The following is a 27,452-nucleotide window of genomic DNA, read 5'->3' on the forward strand; positions in this document are numbered from 1 at the left end:
TGATGCACCCTCCAAGCAGGGCACCTTTGGCTCTTGCTGGGTCCCATAAAATCCCTACTTGTTGTCACTGTGCTGCTGGCCAAAGGCTCCCTTGTTTGCAGGGTGCTCCAAATGGGCCTTGCCCAGGACCTGGGATCCTTCACCTCACCAGCCCACCTCCAACCAGGTATGGTTGAAACTTAGCAAGTCAAATGCAGGTAAGATGCACACAGGATACTGCACAGCCACCACTCTCCACCTAACCTGTTCTTCATCCACCCACCTCCCACCACTGCCAAGAAAAGCAAGCCTGCATTTTAAAACCCTTCTCTTTTCTCCATCATTGGTGGGGGGCATGGCAGAAGGGGAGAAGAACTTCCTTCCCTATGTTCCAAAGGCTTCCTCCTCCTATCAGAAGTGGCAGTGGTGGGGAAGGGTGAAAAAGACTTTCTCTTCATTTCCCTTTCCCACCAGTGGCAATGGTGGTGTTGATGGAAGGAGCATGGGCAACCTGGCTGCCAGCTTGTTCCTCTGGCATGCAAACTTAGTTGTTGGAATGACAACAGAAGAGTGCAGATTTATTAGAAAGAGAAATCATAATTTCTCCTCTTTCTAGTATTAAATGTTAACATATAAAGTGAATTAGTACAAGATAAAAAGGCACTGCAGCATCTTCGTTCAAAACCTTAGCAAATAACCATTAGGTATAAGGCTGCAATGCCAAGTTCCACTGAATTCAGGGGGATTTACTGCTAAGTAGACATAGTTAAGATGATATCTCAATTCACCAAACTACTATGCAACCTTCATCTACTTCAAAGGCACTTGCACGGCCTACCACAAAATTCACATTGAAACAAGTGGAAGTTGCAAAGCACAAGTAGTTAGTGAACTGTACTTGTAGTTTCTTTTACAGAAATGTGCATGCTTTCCCCCTCTTTTTCTGAAGGGTTTAGGGTTGTTCTAATGTAACCCGATACCTACTTACACGAAGACAAATGAAATAATGGCTTCATTGCCTTGACATCAAACCGGAATGCAGCTGACTGCATTTGGTCCAAAGAATTTCTACAGTATTCCTTGTCTGAGATGAAACCCATTGTTCGGCTATTTCCAAAACCTAACTTTATTCATATACGGTTTCAGATAGTGAAAGGTTACTCAATAATGAATAAAAGGCAACCCCAAACCCCCAGCTATGAAACTATCTGAAATTTTAATTTATGGCTCAGTTTTGTTCACTACCAAAGGCTTATTAGCTTAGTAGGCTAGGCAATAGCTGTCATACCAGGACAAATGGTTTGTCACTTTTATGATTTAATAGAAGAGGCCCCTGAACAGCGATGCCTAAGTAACTGCCAACATGTGACTCTCTTCTAGTCAAGCACTTTATATCTCTAAGTGACTTTTCCTCTCTGTCTTTTAAATTACCTCAGAATGTATTCTCCAATGGATACAGAGCAATAACAGCCTCCCAAACAGAGGTTTCATTTAAAGCTAAAATTTTCCTGAGATCTTAAGCTGTGATGAAAACACTTAAAGGTCTTGTCCCTTGATCCTCCTCAAGACAAATAATCTATAACACGATTAGAGGTCTAGTTAAAACAATGCATCCCCATAACTTCAAAGAATATTACTTTCTAAGTGAACTGAAAGAACAAGGCCACATCTTAAATGGTGCCCTTTTAAGCTTACCTCCAAGGCTACATGAACACAAATATTTTTCTGTGGAGAACCTATACTCTCCAGCTATTTCCTGTGAAACTATCTGTAGAGGCATTAGGTAGGTGAAAAACAGGAGTTACCAATCAGCCACAGTTAATGGAATGGAACAACCATGTTATTCACATGGTTAACTGCAATTATTATATGACAGCCTAGCCAACTGAATCTTTCATTACATAATTGCTCAATACAAGCTGGCCATTTCATCTGTTAAAAGCAGTAGCAATCAGTAAGGTAGGGGTGGGAAAAGAGCTTCCATGCAATGATATAATCCATTATGTGGTTTACCTGTTAACCAGTTGCCTAAATCTACCCAGTATTATACCCGGAACAGCTTTCTGATCTGCATGTGTGTTCTCATGCACCACTTACATTGACTATCAGCAGCACTGAGCATAGAAAGTTGTGTGCATATTTTGCTTTCATACTTGATGTATTTGTCATCAAACACATTTATGTTTCCTACAATAAACAATGTGTTGTGTTGCCTGATGTTTTTTATTTTAATAATACTTGTAATACAAGTCTGCATACAAGCTTAAAGTCAGGTCACATCACATAACTTTGGAAAAAATGAAATTAACTCTATCTTGAAAATTTAACATACAGTATGCATGCCTCAATTTCCCATTAATCCCAAACCTTCTCTCCTAGTTCGGCATCATCATTATTTTAAAAGAAACAGACACCAAATTCTTCAAGTCACACATACAATACTAGTTATTTATGCTAGGGACTTCAAAACAGTATTATCAGTTTCCGCTATAGCTCTGAAGAAGGAAGAACTTCAAGAAACAGAAAACTTCTAGTGTAGGAGCTTAAAATGTGCCCCCACAAAAACTAGCCTGTCTGGAATAGTATGAAACTGCACCATCAATACATGCTTTCCAATGACATGTGTTCCAACTGAAAGCACCAATCAACCACAGCACATTACATGGGGAAGTGTCCCCAAACAATCCTGCAAATTGTATGCTCGTTATCAAAGCCTTCCCAGAGGGGGGGTGTCACCCTGGCAAGCTCAAGACAAGTCTCTATCAAGGCTTGGTAAAAATACTAGGGGGCAATAAGACCGTCTATATTTTCATTACAATTAGCTATAAATAGCACAAACATGCTAGCCTTAGGCCCTAGCAACTGAGGGTGGAGATCTGTAAGCAACAGCAATAAATGTTGCTCATTTGCTGATGCCAGAAACAGAGCCTTCCAATATAGCAAATAGTGGGCTGGTTGTTGCCTTAGGTATGCAGATAAAGCCCAGGATACACAGAAGGTGTACTCCATCACTGGGTCCCTTGAATACAGTGTGTGTGTGTGTGTGTGTGTGTGTGCGCGTGTGTGTGCGCGTGTGTGTGTGCGCGCACGTATACACACACGGTATATTTAAAGATTTAACATTCAACAAAGCAAAATAAAACTGCTATACCCATGACCACATAATCCATCAAAGATCAAAAAGTGGTTTTTAAAAGACAATGCAGGAACTGTACACCTCCACCGGCAATTACATATTTTTTTTAGAAAATTAGCAATGGAGAATAAACTGGGATCAAAGCCTGAAACAACTGAACTGCTATCGGTTTGCATACTGGTGACCTGTACAATATCATTCGATTTAAAAAACCAAACAGAATTCCTACAGCTCCTTCAGAAATATTTACCAGCCTGGCGTCCGCTAACATTACAAGTAAAAATGCATGTGGAAATTATTTTTAATGGGGTTTTTAAACAACAGTGCAATTAGCAGCCCTGTATTACTCATTTTCTAATAAATTCTCTATCTATACCTATATGGAAACCCTCCTACTGACTTCCTTTCCTCATTTACATATCTGTGCAGGCCTATTCTTTTTTCTTCGAAGCCCCTTTGCCCTTTCAATCATGAAGCATATTACTCCACTGTCAGTGCAAAGCAGTTCCTAACAACAGGGAACCCAGCTGGGATAGGAAGAGGGCAGCAGGCTCATGCATTAACATAATAATCCAACTGTGTTCCCATAGGCCCTTAGGGCAGACAGCATATTAGGTAGGCCTCCTGTGCAGACCCAAGTGGAAGCTGCCTTATCACCTGCCTATCAACCTGTGGCAGTTACAGCCAACTCAATAGCACCAGCTCCTGCCAAGCTGTGGTGCCCAATTACCTTGCTACAAAGGACAGAAAGCCATTTTTCTGTGTCTGTTTAATGTACCTGACGCATTTCCTTATTTATGATTTGAATTTCTGCATAGTTTCCAGAGGGATTGACTTATTGCCTTTTAACTTTTGAAAGTCTAGAGGACATATTGCTGCATCTAGCAGAAATGAGCCCTTCAAATCAAATTTCCACCACAAGCACAGCTTTGCAAAATGCAAAACACATCTTTCAGTTGCTCACTTCTTGATGAATTTGGGAAGAGCAGAAGAATTTAAAAAGAGCAAAGCAAAGAATGAATCAAAATATGTGTTACCCTTAGCTTCACAATCCTGTTCCAATAGAGAAAAGGCAATCAACAGTGTCCCCCAGCCAGCCAGCCAGCCAGCAAAAACCTTTGACTGTTATCAACTTGATCATGTTCGCAGTCAAATTTCTGATGAAACACAGGAAATCTTGAGTTGACTATGTCCCTTGCTATGCTTCAAAGAGTACAAATAAATACATGTTTAAATAAATAAAGTATACTGTACTACAGTTTTAAGTGATATTAAGTTACAACATGAAGACATTGCATTAACCCATTACACTATTTTGGGTTTTCCTTGTTCTAAGATGAGATTTTTTTTAAATGAAAAACAGATTTCCATTTTTCTACCATGCTTAAATCAAGACAATATTGAACTATGTTATGCTTTCGTTTGCCTTGGATTTACTTTTAAACATGCTTTACAAGTAACACATAATGTATCAAATGTGGCAACAAAAATGGGTTGAAGGGCAAAAAACAAAGGGCAAATTAGGCATAATGTATAAGTATGAACAAAGAAGTACATACTAACATAACAAAATGCTAACTTCACAGCACCCTGCCCCCACAACAAGTTTGGGGGGCCTTCTCAGTGGTGGCGGCAGCAGTAGCAACCAGATTGTGGCATGCTCTCCCGATGAAGTTTCAGCTGGTATGTACTTTATCTTTCTGAGACCAGTCAAAGGCTGGTATTCTCCAATTACTTTTACTTAACTATTAAGCCTTGACGGTATCAGTTTTATGCTGCTTTCAATTGCTGATCTCTTTGTACTGATATGTGTGAATATGCATTTGTAAAGCTGCCCAGGGGAAGGTTTTTTTTTTAACGGCAATATAAAAACCCATCACTTTATGTATTAAATAACATTAATATATAAGCTGATGAACTATCAACTGGTGGTGGCCACCAAGTAAATAGATTTTAGGGTTGTAAACAATAATTCAGAGAGAATATCAACTTGGTATCCAGTGGCAATGAAAGACGAACAGCATTATCCCAAACGTGTTCAGTCACATTGGGTTTTGTCTAATGAAGTTATCTCATTGGCACAAGGACTTTGCAACAGGACTTCTCCCTCTCTTCTACCTGCACATACCTTAAATGTGTTCTGTGATTCCCCTGATCCCCCAAAGCTAATGGTGGAGGATGCAGGGGGAGAGAAAGTCATGTTGTGCAGGTAGAAGCCTTTGTGCAAATAGGACAACTTCTTTGATACAACCAACTATGTCCAACCTGAAATTATGTATTTTGAGCTCCAGGAAACAAATTTGTGACTGCATTTTGCATCAACTGGTGCTTCTGCACTGTCTCCAAGGGCAGCCCCACAAAGAGACCACACCAGGTTCTTCAGGAAAGACTGCAGATGTGAACCAGATTAAGCCTTTACAAGGCAGCTGTCAGCACTTGAGCATCCAGGCAAAGGGCCAGGTTAAGGAGTAATCCTAAAATGCGCCCTAGCTGCTTCAGGAAAGTAAAAAAATGTTGGCTATCCTCAATCAGATTATCAGAACTAATGAATGGTAGCACCCCCACTTTATCTAGAATAAATTTCAGGAGTTTCCCGCCAGCCCCCATTTCATAATACAGCATTACAAGGCACTTTTTAAGCTATTTGCATTTTGGTTCAATCCATTCAGGTAAGATATACCATCTCTTTATACTTTTAAATGTGATTACACTAATAATCCCTAATACTACATTGTTTATCCTGTCAAAAACCATGCAAATAACCATTCAGGTTTGTTATTTGGCCTTCATTAATGAAATATCTCCAAAAGCCTTCCACACCACCACAGAGAATTAAAGAGTGCTTTAAGTTTCATCTTCTCAATAAATGCATAGTCAAAAAGTAAATGTTACGTTTGCAGTGAGATTATATTCCAAACTGCGGAGGGGGGCAGAAATACTTAAATCAATTATTCTCAGAACAAAAAGAACAAATTCAGAAACCAGACCCATGTAGTCACTCCCCGACTTGCAAGAAAAATGGGTGGCAATGGGCATCTGAAGAATCCCTCCAGGCTATACACATGCTCTACAGAGGCCTCTCTATCCACATGGGATCCCTGCACAGCCTTGTTTTAACTCATACAAGTAGGGAGGAAGAACAGCAGCTTTTTGATCTTGTTAGAGAGATCAGCAGAAAGGCTAAAACATTTCAATAAAAAGCCTCTACTTGAGTCACTCTCAACTTTCAGTCATCTAAGGGAACTTTCTTCAATTTTTTTGTTTACTGAGAATAACAACTCATCCTTCTTGGATCTCTACAGTCCGCAAATAATCAGATGTTACATAATGTTAGCAAATGTGGGCCAAGTCACTAGGAAAAGGCACACTGTATCCCTAAATAAGCTTTTTCAGGACACAAGGAAATTTAGACTGAAATCCTAAACACACTGACTTGGGGAGATAAGAAGCCGCTTTTCCGCATGCGGTCCTGCCTCCAGCTGGCCTTGGAGCTTCAACTCTAGTTGAAGAGAGAGTTATGTGGAAAGAAAGGGGGGAGCTGGAGAGCAGGGGAAAAAACAGCATGTAGAGGTGTTAGAGAGTGCTCCCCACTTGCACCTTTTCCACTTATGCACATGGAGGTCCAGAACATAATCTGCACATAAGTGGGGTGGCTGGGTGCCTGCATTGGGAAAGTGTACTGCAAGAATATGGCATTGGCCAAAGACCACCGCGAACCTCCCTCTGCAGCCACTGTTTTAACCTCCTTCATTGCTTTTGTTATTATTAAGCCTGCTGCAAGCAATAATAAAATCTCGCCATTATAAGCACTCTCAATTTACACATGCAGACCTCAGGCATCACCAGTAAGAAAGGAAGTTTAGCCTAAGCCACTCTTTCAGTAATGATCTTATTCTGTTTTCCTTTAGTGCTCTTAAGTAAGAGTGAGAGAGCAAGAAAGAAAATGGTGAGGCTGTCAAGTTTGAAACAGATAAATCAATTATGTCCTTTAAATTACTCCAGAGGGCTTTCCTACCAGGGTTTAAAAATGTCTGCTCACTCAAATTTGTCCCTTAAAATTGCTCAACATGCATCACAGGCAATAAATTGCAAATGCAATTTTATCATGAACACAACCACTCTTCCCCCCTCCCCCTCCACACGCTTACATACATATCAGCACATTAACATTACTTTGTATAAAAGAAAGGGAAGTCGCAGCACTGAAAACAGACAACTGGGCCACTAATGAGGCCCTTGATAACAAAGGCTGAGTATACTAGAGCCAGGAAGAGCATGTTTCAGACTGGTGCACTGCATTTGTTCACTTAAATACAATCAACCAACTGATTCAGCCCACACTTTGATATTAGCATCCAATGCTAGAACAAAACTAAGCTAGCTACATTAAGTGAAGCCTAACTATATATTTTTAACATTTATTAAATTTTCAGTAGTTGGGGAAAGGTGGGGAAAGGATTCATAATTTTTCTCTGCCAATTTCATTTTTGGATAAGACACAAATTCTTACAACTCACATCAAGTATTCCAGCCAAAATACTGCATTTTGGCTATAATGAGATTGTGCACAGTTGAAGATTAAGAAAGGTGTCTGTATCGGCTACTAAAAAGAACAAATTATTCTCTCATTCAGGACTACATTCATTCTCTAAAGCTTAACCAACAAAAGGGTTAATTAGGGAAACAAATTTTCACAGACTGTTAATAACGGGCATGACACACACTATGTGCCCATAAGTAATTCTCAGGTATCTTTGATCTTAGCCCCAAATGATTACAGTTGCCTACCATACCCTGACCCCTGGGACTCTCTCAGAACCAGACATCTGGCTACTTTGTTCTTGTAGACTAATCTCATCCCAAAAGAGCTCAAGAAATGACACCAGGCAAGGAGGCTGCTGGCAAGGGAAAAAACATTACAGTATTAGCAGATCCTGAAAGTGAATTGGCATATCACAATTGTCTTCACATTTCTTACGGGCTGGGGTCATATGGTCTGCTGGCGCTTTATAGGGGGTTTTGCTTTAGCACAGCAAGGGGGGGAAATAGTTCAGCACATCTTTGAGGGCTATCAGTCAAAATGTAAATAAAGTGAGCCCTGTCAACTAGCAGAAAAAAGGCAGAAGGGGAAAGGGGGAAACTAAAGATTTTTCTTTAAAATGACAAAAGGTGTAAATATTATTTAAAAATTATTCCTGCCCCTGGAATCTAAGACTGCTGCCTTTTTCTTCTTTAGATTGCCTCTCTAAAGGTTAAGCTTCCAAGTGTTACTGTTACTGGTCTACTCACAGCCATAAATGTATCCCTGTAAACCTAGCCTCAAACTGATTAACATGGTCTAAGAACTATGTTTCCTTCTGCCAAGACTTTTAGCCTTTGGATACAACTACCTAAGTATGAATACACGTGTAAAATAATTTGTGAATGCTGCTCACCCATTCAAGTCACAATTTCCCCCATCAAAAGCCACTGATGTGATAACAAAATATAAGTCTGATCTTTTTCTGGTTATCTAAAACCTTTGTATGCAATTATCTATTGCCATAAGGTGCATGCATTCTGTACTTTGGTATCTGCACTCAAGTGCAAATATGAAATAAGAAATGGGCCTGGATGAAAAGATGCTATACTGCGGAGGTGGGTCACTTAGAGTTAAGTCCCACTTTAAGTCCTCTGTAGTCTATATACCAAGTAATTCAAAGCAACCCATAAATCACTGCCAAAAGTCATAAGCTAAAGAACAGTCCTTGGAATGCAGTTGGCGTTGTGGGCTAAATCACAGAGCCTAGGGCTTGCAGATCAGAAGGTCAGCGGTTCGAATCCCTGCGACGGGGTGAGCTCCCATTGCTTGGTCCCTGCTCCTGCCAACCTAGCAGTTCAAAAGCACGTCAAAGTCCAAGTAGATAAATAGGTGCTACTCTGGCAGGAAGGTAAATGGTGTTTCCATGCACTGCTCTGGTTCGCCATAAGTGGCTTAGTAATGCTGGTGACATGACCCGGAAGCTGTACGCCGGCTCCCTCGGCCAGTAAAGCGAGATGAGCGCCGCAACCCCAGAGTCATCTGCAACTGGTCAAGGGGTCCCTTTACCTTTTAAGAAACAGTCCACTTGTAACGATTCCCAGCTCTGAAGGCAAAGGAGGCTACTGATGTCTTAAAAGAAGTTACATTCCTTTCCTCCTTCTTGCCACTGGAAGTGCCCCAGCAAAAGCCATTTGTACAGTTCTTGTAACACCACACCCTTCTTCTGAGCTCCATTTGGTTTTCCAAGGGTGTCCTCTGCAAACAAGCTTAATGTGAAAATAAATAACGTGTTGGCCTTTGGAAAGCAACTGAAATTGTGGCTTTTTCTCCTAAGTTTTTAATGTGGTTTGATACTAGTATCTCCTCTGAACTGCAGTTGTTGATTTTTGCTTTACTTGTGGATGCTTTTTGTAGTTTTATAGGAATTTTATATTTATGTGTTGCTGGTTATCTTTGCAATTAAGAGATGGGATACAAATATTTTTAATGAATAAATAAAATGCTGTAGACCCACATTACCCTTATTCATCTCCTCAGAGAGAATATGTTAGTAGTTCTATCTAAATAGGTGGTGAACAGAGGTTTTCAGCAGCAAATATGCTTACCATTTTCAGCATTTCATATTAGATCAGGGTTTTAGTAGGAACAGTAGAAAGCGAGATATTACTGAGGGGAGAGAGCCAATCAGAATGAGACACATGGACACTATTTTAATTGTGATAGTCAAATATTATGGCTTAAATGAATAGTAACTTCGCAAGTAGCAAGAGAAGTGTCAGAAAGAAAGAAGGAATTTGACCTGAACTGGATGTGAACCAATATCCTTCACTGTACTGCTTATTCTTTTGTGTGTGTTGCTTTTTCGTATGCTGTACCTTCATAAAAATTTTTAAATCATTTGAACCTGCCTGATCTGTCACTTCATGGTTCAGACGTTGGGGAAAGTCCTATGGACTCAAAGATCTCTGCAGGATGGTGCTGGAGCCACATTTTAAACTCTCTCACCAAACATTCCTGTAGTACCAACTGTATGACCTGCAGGCCTTCTTCCCTGTACAGCTTTGTTCACACCATTCAATCATGCACAGGAAAGATCACATTAACAAAAATGTATAGCTGTTTTAACATGGGATCCAGTTAGAGTTGCAGGCAGATTAATTGGTAATTAATAATAATAAAAAAATTCCACAATTTATGCAAATTTGCACATATTTCCATAGGAAGAAAATAAAGAAAATAATAGGAATAATTGCATTAATATTTTTGTGCATATTGGGTGTACATTTTCCAGTAAAGGATAAAGTATTTTGCTGTAAAAGCAGCATACTTTTTAAAAAACAAAACACCCAACATTGAGAGAACACATGATTAAGCATTTAGCCTTTGCTCTGCAGCCAGGATTTCAAACATCCACTTCACTAGTGAGACTATTTTTTTCTATAGCATTATGATAAATAAGATAATAGCAGCCTTGTAAGCTCCATAGACTCAAAAATACTGAAGTGGGTTCAATGGCAGCCAGATGCAATTTTCCCTCCCTCCTCTCTCTCCATCCTGAATACAAGAGCTTTCTTGCCTCGCAAGGTACAAAGACAGATACTGCACAACTTCTGTCAGCGAGATACAACTTCTCTCCCCCCCCCCCCCACAACACAAACAGGTCCCAAAACAACCAGTCAGGTGCAGGGCTCCCTCATCAATTCTTGCCCCACCTGTTTAAGCATAGCATCCTTGCTCCCAATTCGTGACAAGCCAGCAGCCCCATCAATAATAAGAGCTAAAACGGCACTGTCATCTAAACTGCCACACAGTACTCCATATGCTTACTAGCCAGAAATCGATATGGGTCAGGCAACAAGCAATAACTTAATAACCTCTTCAAGCCCACTAACTGCACCACTGTTACAGTATTCTTAAAACACAACAGAGGTTTCCCTCATGTCCGGCTGATCACTTCCAACCAGGTTGTCAAGACTCAGGCTATATAAAGAGAAGAAAGGGTGAAAGAATCCATGGAGGTGTTAAATTGGAACTTTTAAAAACCAAACAAAAACAGACCAGGGTTGTTGTTTTTTAAAAAATGATGGTCATTTAAAGGGGGGAGATCAAGCCCAAGCTCCAAAATTGTGAAATGTTTCTTAGTGATGGGGTGGGGGTTCCCACCACAATAATATTAGATATGGTATTGTATTGGCACCCCAGTACCTCTATATTTTGATTAAAACTTATTTACCCAAAAGTAAAGCTTAAGATTTGCATATGCTCATATATTCGTGTTAAAAGGGATGTTTTGTAAAACATTAGAGTCTACTCACTCACTCAACAATGCTAATTTATATATTTTTTAAACTACATTCAAAACTCTTCTACAAATTATTGGTAGATATGGGCAATGGATTTTATCAACCAGTAAAGAGAAGCTAAATGTTGAGTTCAGTGCCCGGGGGCCGGATCCGGCCCAATCGCAGTCTAAATCTGGCCCATGGACGGTCTGGGAATCAGCATGTTTTTACATGAGTAGAGTGTGTCCTTTTATTTAAAATGCATCTCTGGGTTATTTGTGGGCCATAGGAATTCGTTTTTTTCTTTTCTTTTCCAAAATATAGTTCGGCCCCACACAAGGTCTGAGGGACAGTGGAGAAAGTTTGCTGACCCCTGGTCTTGCCAATGGTTTTCCAACACTTTCAAAGTGTTCAAGTAACTTCCTCAGATCTCAAGACTGAGAATGTGTCAAGAGAACAGTAGCTGCTAAGGCCATTAAGAACCCACATCTCCACAGGAATCCGTTATTTCTAATTTTGACTGGTGTGCAAAGAGACTGGGACCTGAACTCCCTAATACCTCAAGTAGCACAGGTGTTCTCTTCCTAGAACAGCTGGCACCTGCTAATTAAAAGAAAAACTCAATACAACAGTTTTGCCTTATTTTTGAACAAATTTAAATAACATCTTTTGCAAGGCCACAACTATTGTTAATTCAGTGTGGAAGATTCTTTTTCTCCCCTTTCCCAACTATAAACAGTTTGAAGATAGTGGGGTGATTAGAACATTGAGAATTTTAAAAAATAACGAAAGCAACAATACACTAAAAACTGGGCTTGACTTTGGAAAACATTTGATGGACATCTGCTTTCTCCACTGATAAGATCAGCACAAGGAGCATTATGGCATTTTTTTTCATTTCTTTTTTTTTCCTCTTGAGTTTTCCTTTATGCAACAATGCCCAATACACTCAATAGCTGCCTCACCTTCATCATCGGCACAATAAACATTTTATCTGTCCAATGGATGGTCTAGCTGCATTTTACAGTCTGCCTGTCTTCCCATTTCTATACAGCCCTTCCAATTTTATCCAACAGAACAGAATGAAACAGCACTGTGAGTACCTTCCATAGTATTAGTAAAATTCTTCACTTTCTTTAAAAGAAGATGTAAACCGTAATAACTTGCATGTGACACTCTAATTAGTATGTCATAGCTACTTAAGGCAATTCATACAGATCAAGCAACTGAGTTACCATCAATGAGCTTTGTGCCCATTCCCGACTAGACAAATTGTACCACTCTGGCTAAAGTCGAAAAATCAGTGGCTCTGCTGCAGTATCAAACTTCAATGGCACTACTGCAGAAATGGCTTGCTTGTTTTTTCCGGTTCTGACTCACACCATCACAGATATCAAAAACCAGTATGATACAATATCTAGAGTTATCTGCAAAATTGACAGTAGTTTTTAAAAATACTTGACCATCACATACAGTGTTGCGGGGTGTTTTTTTAGATGTACATGTAATATAGTTATATCCATTGCTAAAAATATAAAATGTGAATGCCATACATTCACTTAAGAGAGCTGGAACTGGCTATTTCCTCTAAATGGGTATTACACATGATGGCAAACTTGGGTAACATGCGAGGGCCTCATGCAAATGCAGGACTCCCAAGTGCATTACCTTATAATGCTAATGTAGGAGCATTTGCCAAATGGAATCCAGAATGGCGTGGTATAGTGTTTACTTTATCAAATCCCCATTCAGCTTCATGCTGACAGGATGACCTTGGTCCACTCACTCACCCTATTCTACCTCACAGGTTCATTTAAGGATAAGGTGGAAAGGGAGAGAACTGTATACTTCCTTGAGTTCCTTGGAAGAAATGTTATATGGAGTCAGATCACTGGTCCATCTAAATCAGTATTGCCTACACTGACTGGCAGTGGCTCTCTGGGGGTTTCAGGCAGGGAGCCTTTCTCAGCCCTACCTGGAGATGCAGAGGATTGAACCTGGAACCTTCTGCATGCAAAGCAGATCACTGAGGTATGTTCAACAGATAAAATGTTCAAAACCTTTTATTTCATTACATTTTAACCAAATAATCTTAATTGAAATAAAGTTACCTTAAAAGTATTGTCTTAAATAAAATAAAGCAGTCTAAGACTTAATGCATTCCTTTCTGCCTTGTGAAGCCTTTGATTTTATTCAGTAGATTACAAAGATTCTGATCTTTATGAACTCTTTATTTTCCATCAAGAATGCACGAGGAGTGGGGGAATCAGAACGTCTCTTGTTCCACAGTTACATCTGAGAAAGGACTTCCGAGTCCTTTATGTCTGCCATGAACTTGATCTTTCAGCTGCAGTGAAAATTTTCTTAAAGCTATAATTTTAAAGTTAAATGATGAGAGGTTTCATTTGCTTTCCAAGCAGAGAGAAAAGCTTTTTCAAATAAGACTCCTACTGCCTTGACCTTGGTCTATGACTTAAAGAGTTCACCACATGCAATAATTTACCTTGCCCCATGGGACTCTCCAAGGTTTCATTTTCGAAAAGGCTTTAGATTTGGAGGCATCACTAGATCTAAAAATATAATATTCTTTACACTAAGTAACACCATTTGTGTGTTGAATACAAATTAAAATGACGGAATTTAGTACAGATTTAAATGCGTAACACCAAATCATGAGAGTCATAAATAGGATTCCTTTAAAGGTTTTTGGTGAAGACAGAACATACCTTTAGCATAGAACCACCCAGAAATGATTGGAAAGTAATCCCCTCACCAAAAAGATGATGAGGGGTGAAAATTGGACATGGAGGAAGTCAACCCCTCATCCATTCAGGGAGGAAAGGAGTTTTAAGGACATGTGGCACAGTCCAATCCCCTTCCCCTACCACCACTTCAAACCTATAGATTCCCTTTAGATCCAAAAGGCTGTGTGCCCATGCCTGTCCAGTGGTCTCTGCTGCCAGGCTCCCTACCTGACTTGAAGAGGGGAAGGTAAGTAGGATATTCCTTTAAGGATAGAGAGGCTTCTCTCCTGCTCTCCCTTCATCCTTGTACTGCAGGCAATAATCACTCTATAATGACACTTGATTTGGTCAGAATAGGCCTATCCATCCTGGCTCTGATGCAACTGCAAAAGAGCTATGGTCATGAAGAGATAGGCATTTTGAAAGTTTAAAGGGCATGTATCCCCAAGGTTTCAAAATATTCACCAAAAGCTACACCTCTGCATTTGAAGGTATTGTTATTTGATGGGATCTCAAGTGGCATTTTCATGATCTGTCAGTCAACTTTACTCTCAAGGAAAGAAAACTTTTGCACAAAAGCATTTAAATAAAAAAGCAATTAATAAAATAAAACTGTAATCAACTCACCTCATTTCCACCAACAGCTTTGGTTAAAATCACTGCTGAAGACACAGGAGGCGGCATGCAGCCTACTGTCTGCAAACTAAGGGGCAGAAAACATACACAGATACAAATGTAATATTCATTGAAATTAATCACAAAACCCATAAAGGAGAATGGGCAAAATTACACACTACATTCAGAAACCATGAATACCAATATTCTTTGTTTTGTGACTAGAATACAAAAACAGGATAGATTTCTTAACTGAGATGGTATGATAGCTCAGCTGGTAGAGCATGAGACTCTTGATTTCAGGGTTGTGAGTTTAAGCCCCACATTGGACAAAAGATTCCTGCACTGCAGGGGGTTGGACTAGATGACCGCCTTGGTCCCGTCCAACTTCACAATTCTGTGATAAAATAGTTGAATCCACAAAGGCTACCCCATTCACAAGCGTGCAAGTATCTGTATGCTACATGCCCCATGAAAGTAAATGGAGTAGCTCAAACTGTAATGCACAAGTAGATCTGGACTGGGATAATGGGCAACTCATACAAGCTGTTTCTGTATCTGCCCAAGAAGCTAAATATTCCCTTTAAGGAAGACCACATGGTCTTCTGATAAATCCATTTGCAGTCTACTGCTCATTCCTTTTCAGATGTATACAGATACATGAGCAGCTTGCAGAAGTCATTCTACACAAAACAGGATAAGAAGCTTTGTTATAAAGCTTTGTTTTTTCTCTGTAAATTGGAGTGTTATGATATTCAGTGCAGGGCTCTTGAGGCATAAGCTACAATTCCCTAAACACTTTAACTGTTCAAACTTTATTCATGTTAATGGAGTGTGCGGCAGTAGATTGCTCTGAGGCATGACCTACCAATCTATTAAATTCAAAAAATGTTCCAAGATCCCTCATCAGTTATGGAAAATAATCCATGGAGTGGCGGCTGTAGGATGCTTGTCCTTGTAAATTTTGGCTGGGTCAAGCCTCAGTTCATTCCTAGGTAAACATACTGTCTCTGCTTTGTTTTGTTGCTTTTATTTATTCAGAGTCTAAAATATCTGGGCACTTGGCAATAATTTTTTTAATAAAAAAAAAATCTCTGCTTGCAATCTATTAGACATGACAGGAAAGGAGATAGAAAACTGTTATTAAAAACTGAAGCCAAGGAATATACTGTACACTGAAAATTGAAATCCAACTTCGCAGATGCTCTGAACTAGACTAACATGCTAAAATCTCTTCCGGTCCTGAACTCAAAGTCTAAGATGACTTCTGCCACAGGATGTACTCTTACATCCTGTGGCAGGAGTGCCAGTCCCACCATTCACAGGAAAACAAGGAGGTGCTCACTGCACGCTGTGATTGTGCCATGCATGGTGAAATTCTAGCTTCCAGGTGTAGTAAATACATCTAATTTCCAAGCATTTATGTTTGTTCTTTAAAAAGCATTTTCCTACCCCTTCCAGATTATAGAGAGAAATCGTAATGCAATGTCCTTCCACCTGGGCCCTTAGATGCTGTTGGACTACAACTCCCATCTTTCCATGCCAGCTGAGGGATGATGGGAATTGTAGTCCAATGACTTCTGGGGAACCAAGATTGAAGAATACTGCCTTAATGTGAATAATGTTTGGTAAATTTGTACAGATAGGAGTAATCTAGGAAGGTGGCAAGCCCTGAGAATGAAAGAGCTGAGTAGCTTTTCAGGAACTTCTGCCTTTACATTATAAGTGGTTGTTTCTGCTGGGGATATGGTAATACATGCATTAATTTGAGAAGCTTCCTGAGAGGATGTGCATATAAAGCTTACTTTGAACCTACTAAGGTTCACTCCCAGAATCTGCTTTCAATATCAAGGTTCAGCTCCAGAAACAAGAGGACCCCTGAACACATGCGGAGTACAATTTTCATTATTACATACCCCACCCCCATCCATCATATATCTGGAATTGGAGAAAGTATTCTCTGCTTCAGAGGATGTGGTTTGCAAGCAGGCTTAGCAACAGTGCTGAGAGAAATCTGAAGTGGTCTTAGGGGAGGACCCCTGGTTCGGTGGACGAACATATGTTTTGCCTCCAGGTGCCAGGTTCAATCCTGGAACAAGCAACAGGCCACCAAGTTAAGAGTAGACAATACTGGATGAAATTGACATTAGTCTGACCTAGTATAAGGCAGTTTCATGTGTTCTATCCTCTCTTTGCCCTCTACCCACAAAAAAGGAGACAGAAACATGATCTACCTCAAAGTCAGAAAGTGCTAAAGAATCATAAAGTTGAAAGGAATCTCAAAAGCTATCTGGTCCAGCTCCCTGCTGATGACCCCATGTAAATCTCAAGTACGATTGCTCTCACTATAACATTGCCAGAAGAGAAATAATAACCAGAACACAATGAAAGGACAGAGGAATTGCATCACAAGATCTTCCCTTATGGAAAAGCGCTGTTCATTATGATCACATTCTTGGTATTAATGAACCCTAGTTAGGACAAGAGTATCAAAGACGACCATGACAATGTATTGTATGAGCTAAACAAAACATATCCTATGTGGCAAAGATGAGACCAAGAAATAAAAAGGAGGCAGCATTATTATACCAGAGGTAAACAATAAAATGTTCTTATACAGTATTTAGCAGCCTAATAATATACAATGTAGACTGACAACCTGTGAGTGAGATGTAAGTAATTGCCCTAAACAGATATTTGCTGTAATATTTTCTACATACTGGAGTTAAAGTTGAGGGAGTGGCACACAGTTTTGCACTTTAAAAAACCTACTGGGAGAAGATGTACAAACAATATTCTTCAAACCACATTTGTTTTGCAACTGTTTTGCCTTGAATTTCTAACAGCTTACCTGCAATTCAACACTTCACTCACGGAGAGTAAAATAAAAATTGTCCTGTTCCTAAATATTTGGGTCTTATCTTTGTGAATAGTTACACATCAGCGTTTACATTTGCACAGGTGTCTCCCCACTTGTGCGGGGGTTATGTTCTGAGCCCCTGCAGGCATAAACTAAAATCGCCTAAGTGGGAACACCCTCTAAAAAGTCTCTAAACACCCATTTTTTCCCTGCTCTCCAGCTCCCTCTTTTCAGGTTCTCTCTCCACACAACTCTCTCCAACTAGAGTTGAAGCTCTGGAGCCAGCTGAAGGCTATGCAGAAAAGCAGCTGGGGTTGTGGGGCTGCACATGTCAGCTACTAGGCAGGGAGCCTGAGCAGCCTTAACAAAGCCCTGCTGCACCTCTGTTCTCTTTGGGGTTTCCTCCGCCCTCAATGAAGTCCTCTTTGGGATCAAACCGATTTTTAATCATTTTCCATTTCCACAGCTTGTATGCATGACTGGTGCGGTCATTGGTGTGTGGTTTTTATGGTGTATTTTGAGTATGTTTCAGTTTGTATTCTGATTTTCTTTTTATCATCTGCCATGAGCAATACGCAGATGGAACGGTAGCATACTGGCGCACTAAATAAATAAATAAAGCAGCTATGTTCCTTAGAGGCAAAAAAAGAGTACTTCTAGAAAAGGATACAACTTGAACTGCTTTCATTACAGAATTTAGCTGAATATGGTGCTTGATATTTTTTCTTCACATTGACAGCCATATTCATACACTGCAATTTTCTATAGCTCTTGATCTCTGAAAGCATTTACAGATAAAATGGGGGAGGGGCATACTGCATTGAAAAACAATTACCATCATGGCAAAGGACTTTTCTTAGTCAGAATCTGAGAGAGTGAGAAAATAATTCAAGATGCTGGGAAGCTAATAGCTAAAGAGAGAGATCATCATGTAATCTTGCCGGCTCCACTCGCTTTTGGCCCTGGCACTGCCTGCCATCAACTGTGACCCCTGATTGACTTTTCCCATGGGTCAACAGACCATCATAGAAAAAACATATTCTGTTTCATACATACTCAAACAGTTAAGCTTCTATTCTACCACCAATTTCCCCCCATTTTTACTCCTAGTCCTTGAAACCTAAACTAGCAAATTCAATACAGAAGGCTTGTCAAGAAGAGGCATGATCTGCTGAGTAAGTCCCTACATATAAAATTAGCTGCCAAGTCTTTGGATACATGAGACCAAGATTTTGAAAGAGTAATGTTTTGCATACATATTTTTTTTCCAACAGCAAGTGTCAAAGCATGAACGTACGCAGAAAAATCACGTACACAGGAGGGGAAAATCAGCCCTAATGATACCGAAAGCACATTTCTGGAAAAGCAGCCATAAATATTTCACCCTTTAGATGTTAAAACATACCCTTTTAAAAGCCATTCATTTATAGGTGTGATAGATAACAGCTGAAGAAATAGCCATATTGCTGTTGGGAAGAATACAAGTGTGAAGATCTGGACAAAAAGATGCAATTTCACATGCATCAAAGCACTTGTCAGCTCCTACAAAGCAACAAGAGAAGAAGAGGTTGCAGTTTTAACAGCTGAAGTCAGTTCTATTTTGTATTGCTTAAGTTGGTATCATTATTATATATGTCAGATACATATTGCTTCAAAAAGCCTATTCTCCAATTCTGTAAAAAAGGGTCTTTGCTTCACCTGTCCTGATGCATGCAAATTTTTAATCACCTATTGTCAAAACTAAGCATAAGCTAGATTAATAGTAAAATACACATTCAAATTAAACATTTTAACAACTGGACAGGTGACACCTGTACCTACAATGTTTTTTTTTAAAAAAGACTTTAGAGCAGTCTTGTAAAACTTTGGGTCCCCAGGTGTTTTGAGTCCAACTCCCATTATCCCTAGCCAGCATGGCCAACAGTCAGGTATGATGAGAATTACAGTACAACATCTGGTGACCCAGGGTTGGGGAAGGCTGCTTTAGAGCTTTACATAGCAGCAAGACTTCACCAAAGGTTAGCCCTGCCTCCACCCAAAAAAAGACTAGCTAGCATATATATGCATGTATATAAATGGCTAGTCCTAGTGCAACAATATTTTCAATATCTGTCAAGCTATGACCCTAAATAAACAACCCTGTTATCTAAAGCTAATCCCCCCCCCAAAAAAATGACTTAGCAAAAAGCCATCCAGTGTTATGTAAGGTGGCTCCAAGCCTACTTTACCACATAAATACGGCAGGACTTAAATTCTGAGCCTCAGATTACACATGGAGAAATAATAAATTGGGAGCAAACTTACAACAGCTGGAGATAAGTGGTGATATTAAACACGTTTACAAAAGCTGCCCACACACCAAGGTCATGCTGCAATGCATAATCAGGAGCGTGGGGGAAACAGGATGTCACTGCTCTGAAATATACCTAACTTCAATAGATCACATGGGCTGTTCAGCTGGTGCTGGTTCAATGCCAGTTTATTAGCCACATGCCCATACTAGCAGAATCAGCTCTGAAACACCTGTGTTACCAAAATTAGAGTCGCCTGATCACAATTCTCTGGGACCCAAGTTCCATTTGAATCAATAAAATGACTCCAAGTAAATACTTTGCAAATGACCCACTGTAGGATTGCAGGTGTAGACTCAACACAATCCATACAGATAATTTCCATGTTAAACTAACAGCAAAATATCAAGTTTAATACAGAAGCAATAAGGGACCTTGTGACAGTCATTTATGGGTACAGGGATGTAATCCATTACATCTTTTTCTCCCACTCTTGATGCATATAGTCTCCTAAATATACAAGCACATATTGACTGCTGTTGGTACTATGCCATTAGCAGCCTGATGCTCCCATCAACAAAAAAAGTGAGAAAGATTAACATTCATTTGCAGTACCTCAGTTTTCAACGAGAGCCCACTGTTAAAGAATATAGCTGAAACAGCTATGTATGTGATGGTGATTTCTGGTTTCAGTGGTCCTGAAAATACAAATACAAAAAATAAACAAAAATAAACCAAGACAGCCAAGATTGATTTCCACATAAGACTTACAAGCCCCTCCACACACACACATTATTATGTGGTTCCCACTGAAGACTATATGAGGTTAAAACCAAGCTTACTGGCTTCTTCTCTTTCCATAGCCAAGAGCAGAAGTGCAGAAGCAGCCCAGCTCTACCAGAGTGCAGTCAATGCATCCAAGATCAATATGAAGGGTTATGATTCATATACAAAGGAGTGACAGAGACAAGGAAGTAATAAGATTTGGATATTGCAGAAACAAAAATCTAACAGACTTGTGATCTAAAGAATAAAAGCAAAGGCCTTCTTTAACATTAACCCCGCCCCGTAAAACCAGCTATGAAGAAAGGCCTAGCTTTTATAATTAAAGGTAAAGGTAAAGGGACCCCTGACCATTAGGTCCAGTCGTGATTAACTCTGGGGTTGCGCGCTCATCCTGCTCTATAGGCCAAGGGAGCCGGCGTTTGTCCACAGACAGCTTCCGGGTCATGTGGCCAGCATGACTAAGCTGCTTCTGGCGAACCAGAGCAGCACACGGAAACACCGTTTACCTCCCACCGGAATGGTACCTATTTATCTACTTGCACTTGACGTGCTTTCGAACTGCTAGGTTGGCAGGAGCAGGGACCGAACAACGGGAGCTCACCCCGTCGCAGGGATTCGAACCGCCGACCTTCTGATCGGCAAGTCCTAGGCTCTGTGGTTTAACCCACAGCGCCACCCACGTCCCAATTGCAGCTTTTATAATTACTTCTTGTAAATTACTGTAAGTTAGATTCTGTGCTGTCCTAATGTGTATTTTCAATAGGGGAAAATAGGGGTTCATATCTGGACAAGCAGTTGAAATCCAGCTCCTATTGATTTTAATCTTTGCAGAGTAATCCAGCAAGTCCAAATACAAAGTCAACAATTCAATATCAAATTCACACATAATGAATGGGGGATGGGAATCACTACAAAGATGATGGTAGTGGAATACTTGAGCTATATATATATAGTTCACAAGAGATGTACACAACATGGAATAGAAAGTGGGTGGGAGGAGAAAGTAGTAAGGGGCTTCTCCATGCTGACTAATTTCCGAGCAGTTTTAACACCCAAGAGCTTGCAAACAGTGGGCTTCTCCATTATCGCCCATTAATGATGTCACAAGCACTGTCCAATAGGCCCTCACACTATATGTGCAACAGCATTACGGGCAGTACTTTTAATTGAACAGTTTGGCTAACTGGTGAAAGAACTGCATTCTCTCAGCAACAAAAAATTGTTCTTTAGTTTTGAAGAAATGAGATAACCTAGACCTCTTTTTGGTTCCTTGAGAGATGTCTGGCTCACATAATAAATAAGCAGTATGTTTCAGTGCAAGGCAAAGACCTTTTTATTCTCACAGGTCTTTTAAATCTGATGCTTTTACCCTTGTTTCACACCTGGAATGTTTTGTTGTGGCTTTGATTTTAGTTCAGTTTTATATTAATTGTTTTAATGCTACTTTTTAGAATTGTGTTTTGTATTTCATTGTTTTTATTATATGCTATATGTCGCCCAAAGAACTTTAGATATTTGGCAACCAAAAATACAGTAAATATTGTGCATTTGTTATACTGTTAGCAGGAAAAACAGAAAATCTATCAATGTTCACTTCTGGCTGATACACTGAATAAATTCAAATAATGTTCCCTCCCCACACCTCCTTAAGGTATGTGGATAGTGTTCCCTTAGGAGTGTCATTAGTCAGTTTTAGGAAGTTTTCCATTGTTGTTTCTAGCAGCACTGGCAGAACTGAAAAAGGAAGGACTGCAGGAAAAGTAAAAATTTAGAGGTACTATCACTGTTTTGACACCATGGTAATTGCTCCAGCTGTACTGTTCCTGCTGGTTCATATGGCCTAGAAGTAACTGGCGTGGGATGAGCATTATGGAAAGACTGGTGCACTTACTGGTAAATGGCTACTGTTCTAAGTCAGTGCTAATCACTCACAAAATGCTATGCCTCAAAGCATCCTTAGAAGGGCTGTAATGCTGGTACAATCAGTTGTAAAAATCAATTAAAAAGTGTTTCATTAACTACGTAATTGTTTCATGAACTATTTTTTATGTAAGCTGCTTAGAGATTGTTTTTATTTATGAAGTGGTATATAAATCATGCTAAAGGAAATAAATTTAAAAATCCCAATTAATTGGCTAGCACTTTTTAAAAAAGCTTATCATTAATACAATTATACAAATTGTAGGTAGCAAACGCTATCTTAGAAGAGGCTTTCTTCTTTCTCAGATACATCACACATGCACATCAACTCGAGAAAATAAATATGTGCCTTGGTTTATAACTACTGTTTTTATGTATATGCCAATTGTTTCACATTTAATCAAACAATCAACACAGTCAATTTCTCTAACTAGGCAACAGAATGAATCCTTAGTTGACACTATTTTTGTAGACTTTTTTGAAATGTAATGTTTGTATTCTATGCTGAGATTCCTGCTTTGCAAGGGGCTGGGCTAGATAACCCTTGGGTGATCCCATCCAACTCTACAGTTCTGTGATTCTGTTATTTATCCTGAACACCAGGCAAACGATCCTCACATTTCACTGAATTGACATACAGGCAAATGTGAAAGTATCAACACTTTATGTCTTCCATAAAATGCATCAGAACCTCCTGGGAACCAGTGTTTTCTCAATGGAGCAAAGCAATTCTTCATTACCAAAACAATGAAACACAACATGCTACCTACCACAGAACAGATTACTAGCCATTATTAAGCCAGATTTCTGACTCAGGGTTAATTACAACATTTCTAAATTCAGGTGCAAACTATATGAAGTCATGGAACTGAAGATTAAGAACCCAAGAACTTCATGTCCAGGTTCCAGCCTTCCACTGGGCAGTATAAGCCAACCTGGCAGAAAACTAGATTGGAAAGTGTGCTCTTAAGCTGCAGTCAGATATAGGGAAAGAAGTGGTCTCCTGGACATAAAAGTTCCTTAATAAATGAAGAGTGATTAAATGCAATGCTCAATACATTTGTAAACAATTGCTGGCCAAAAACCTCGAAAGAATAACTGCCTAAGACTAGTTAGCCCGGCTACTGAAAGGCTGTCAAGCTTACAGATGGCAGAAGACCAGTGATATATGACAGATGCAACTGCAGGAGCCAAGTCTGGATCACCACAGATAAAATAAAAAGTCACTGAACTGAGTGGGAATTACATCAGTAAATGTGCTCCGATGCACTGAAGAGGAAAAGGTATGTGACAAAATGCCCCACTGTCCAGTTTAAAATTACCACTTTAACAGATAATCCTCTTTAAACACTGGAGCACTCCCATAGTAAAATCTGCAGAATTAAACTCATAGCATTATTTCAAATATATTTTTGTTAAGCTCTACACAAAAGCTAGCAGCTCTTCCTACAAAGCCATGTGCTATGAGACAATAAATATTTCCTGGGATATCTAAAAATTGGCCACAAAATTAGAAGATAAATAGAACAAAAAAGCTAAAGCAAGTGGTTGAATCTGCAGGCCAAGTAAGCTATACATTTTTTATAAGTTTTAGCTAAAAGAGCCATTTGCCTTGCATCAATTTCAAAGCTTTTTTGTTTCCTGCCATTTTCAAAATGTGACAGCAATGTCCTATGCATGCTTACCTGGAAGCAGGATAGGCGACCAGATGAAAAAGAGAAAACAGGTATCCTACAATTTTAACATAAATCTGTGTAGAAGATATTTCAGCAAGTATAGCTTTGTCAGAGCTGCATCCACTTCTTACATCTTGCCACTCCATTAGGGACAAAATGAGTAGGACTTACTTTCCTGTATACATGCATAAGATAATAAGGAGGGGGAATTCTATGGAAATTAAGCTAACGTGCATAAGAAAAATGTCAGTTTGCATCCCGAGGGAGTGATCTAATTTAGCAAGTTTATTTTACTTGCATTTAGTAAAGAAAACTTTGAAACTGCCAAGTTTGCCTTAACTGTATTTGCAATTGGGCACCCATTCATTTTTTCTAATGAACTCCTGAAACAGAACATTTAATGCAGATAAAAATTAAGCATTTGGAAATTTTCCATCCCACATCACTGGCACACACTAATTGAGAGGATATGGCATTAAGTACTCACCAGTACATTTTTAAATAAAAAGATGTTCCTACTCATATTTTTGACTCAGTGCTCAATATTTCATTTTGACACTTGAACAAGAACAGCTTGTACATTTATGGTATGTCAAAGGCTATTTAGCAAATCCACAAACTGAGTCTTAATATTCAAGCTTCTTTCTTTGTGCAACAGACATAGACAGTATTACTGAGTCACAGGCAGTCTATGTGCTTTATTCACAACAGTTTTTGGTGGTGTGTTCAGGACTTATATGCTTTTAAAAGGGCCCAATGGTAATGAAGTTTGCTCTTCCCCATAATTTGAAGAAAACAAAACTAACACAACTGCTTTATAAGCTCACTCATGCACTAGGGGAATGGCTATACATAATTCATGCATTCCAAGTAATTCTCTCCAGAAGAGGAGGAGTAATTATCCCAGATTCAACAGAAGTAATTTTCCCAGGTGAAATGGATATAGTACATGGAAGTAAGGAAGTTGCTCCCTGTTAACAAGTGTATTTGTTTAAGTTCATTGTTAACTCAGTCCTCACGGATGTGAAAAACTACCTCCTCTGGATTATGTTTTACCACTATTACTGTGAAAATTATTGATGCACACACACATTTTTTTAAGGTGGGAGCGTACAAGGATTACATCAAACCCAATAATGTCCCAATCTGGGAATGACTTCCCCCTCTCCATGTTCATTTACATAGCCTAATAGCAGAACAAGAGTTTCCAGCTAGTCAATGTACTTTTAAGTTTCTACACTGGCTGGGAAACAATAAAGGCGATTTGGGGAGTGAGGGAGTTAAATCCCTGTCCCTTTTTTTGCAACTGCTCGGTGCTTGCAGTTATCAAATTTATTATCATCATTTTTTAAAGGAGTCCACGTATCTCCTTCAATGTTATCCGTTGCTGGGACTTAAGTTTGCTCAACCCGCCCCAGAGCTCAGCCCCTCCTGCTTGCTGGGTGTCACCACGCGGAAGTTGGGTCGTCTCGCTCGCTCCTAGTGTGCAACGTGTCAACGCAGCTCCTCTGCCGAAGAGTTTTGGAGCGCTAAGGAAGAGCTGTACTAAACATCAGAATGGCTGCAGCGGCCAAAAGAAAGAAGGGATTGGATAGCAAACCCCAAGCAGCGTGCAGATATTCGGGCCGTGGGCTTCCTTCAGTTCTGCTACGGTGTGGAGAGCGCAACATTTTGCAATGGACCCCATATACCCGACTTTTTAATATATATTTTAAAATCCCAATTTCCTCTTTGTTTGCAAACAAGCGAGTTGGGCATGTGAGGGGGGGTGGAATCCGGGGCTGACACGCATTTCATGAGGCAACGGCATGCCCACGGCCAGACTTACCCCCTTTCACCCCAAAGGCCGGCTCCAGCTTGGCCACCGTGATGACCAGGACTATTCCGAGAATGAACCAGTCTTTCCTCAGCCTGTCCAAAAAGCCCATGGTGGCGGCGGCGGCGTGGCCGCGAGACTCCCGCGGCTGCAGGCAGCTAGGAAAGGGAGGGGAGGAGGAAGGCGGGGAGTTGGTCAAGACTTCCCTTTGGCCCCTCCTGCAGAAGGGCTGTGCAGCATGGAAGCAGCAGCAGCAGCAGCGGGGCTACTTAGAAGCTGCTCCCGCCGCCGCCGCCGGTAGTAGGAACAGTATCCAGTGACAGGAAAAGTCTCCCTGAAAGCCGCCATCACTACCACGCGCCTACTAATAGACTCGCACGCCATCTCTGGAAGCCGGCAAGCGACGAGGTACTGCGGCGGCTGAGGCTGGACGAAGGCAGAGAGAGGCCGGCTCCCGAGAAACGCCCCGCAGCCCGCGGGGAAACTCTGCAGCAGCAGCAGCAGCAGCCACCGCGTCGCCGGCATATAGCGCGAAAGAGCCCGTCAGTCAGACGGGAGAAAAAGGCCCGCGTCCTCTTTCCCTCACAGCGGGGAAGGCGCGCGCGAGAGAAACTCCCGGCAGCCCCTTCGCCCGCCAGCGGCGCGCGGGACAGCGAGGCCCCGCGCCTGCTCGTGGGGGAGGGGGAAAGGCAACGGTAACCTCGCGAGCGGCGGTTGGTGCGGGGCTGCGCGCTTCTTCGAGACTTTACGCCCGTTCGCCGACGCGACGCGCTTGACGTGGGGAGGGCGGGGCGGAGCTTTCAGTTTCCTGGAGTGGGACGCGTTTCCCGGGAGTTGGGCTCGTGGCGAAGAGAGAGGCAGGATTGGCTGGCCGGGTTGTGCGGGGCGGGGCCTGCTCCTCGGGCACCTGAAGGTGCAAAGCGCGCCGCTATTGAGGGTTTCCACATTTTAAAGCCAGGTCGCCGCCGCTTCGGCTATGAAAGTTCTAAGGAAGTGTTGGCTGAACTGGACGGGCTGCTAGCGTTGGTGCAAACGGAATCCCCAGTCTGGACCCCTTGCGGAGCAGAAGCGCATCTGTTCCCCACCACAAGAATGCATTTGGAAGCTTTACAGAGAAACGGTCTTGAAATGGTTGCAGATAAACGTTGCAAAATAACGCATTGCTGTTAAACAGCAAGCAATGCTGCCCCCTCAAATGGGGGGTGGGGGATGTGTGTGTTGAGATTCCTGCACTGCAGGGAGTTGGATTAGGTCAGGGGTCTGCAACCTTTTAAGACAAAATGAGCCACTTGGACCCGTTTCCGAAGGAAAAAAAAACTGGGAGC

At 40.7% G+C, this 27,452-nt stretch overlaps 1 protein-coding gene across 8 annotated transcripts in view; it reads right to left on the minus strand.

The window, feature by feature from the left end:
• The window catches only part of SLC10A7 (solute carrier family 10 member 7), a 126,595-nt gene extending 99,850 nt beyond the window's left edge, over positions 1-26,745 (minus strand). For 2 of the 8 annotated variants that reach the window (XM_081926167.1, XM_081926172.1), the window contains exons 1-4: positions 26,140-26,704; positions 20,545-20,627; positions 19,044-19,180; positions 14,791-14,866 (exon numbers count right to left, since the gene is read on the minus strand). In XM_081926167.1, the coding sequence (XP_081782293.1) occupies positions 14,791-14,866; positions 19,044-19,180; positions 20,545-20,627; positions 26,140-26,239 (396 nt within the window). In that variant the 5' untranslated portion in view covers positions 26,240-26,704. Of the gene's footprint in view, positions 1-14,790; positions 14,867-19,043; positions 19,181-20,544; positions 20,628-26,139 lie in introns of all 8 variants that reach the window. The other 6 variants (XM_081926166.1, XM_081926169.1, XM_081926168.1 and 3 more) reach the window with 6 other exon arrangements.
• Positions 26,746-27,452: the final 707 nt, after the last annotated feature.

The sequence above is a fragment of the Podarcis melisellensis genome, assembly GCF_964234715.1.
Source record: "Podarcis melisellensis genome assembly, chromosome: 9".
NCBI lineage: Eukaryota > Metazoa > Chordata > Lepidosauria > Squamata > Lacertidae > Podarcis > Podarcis melisellensis.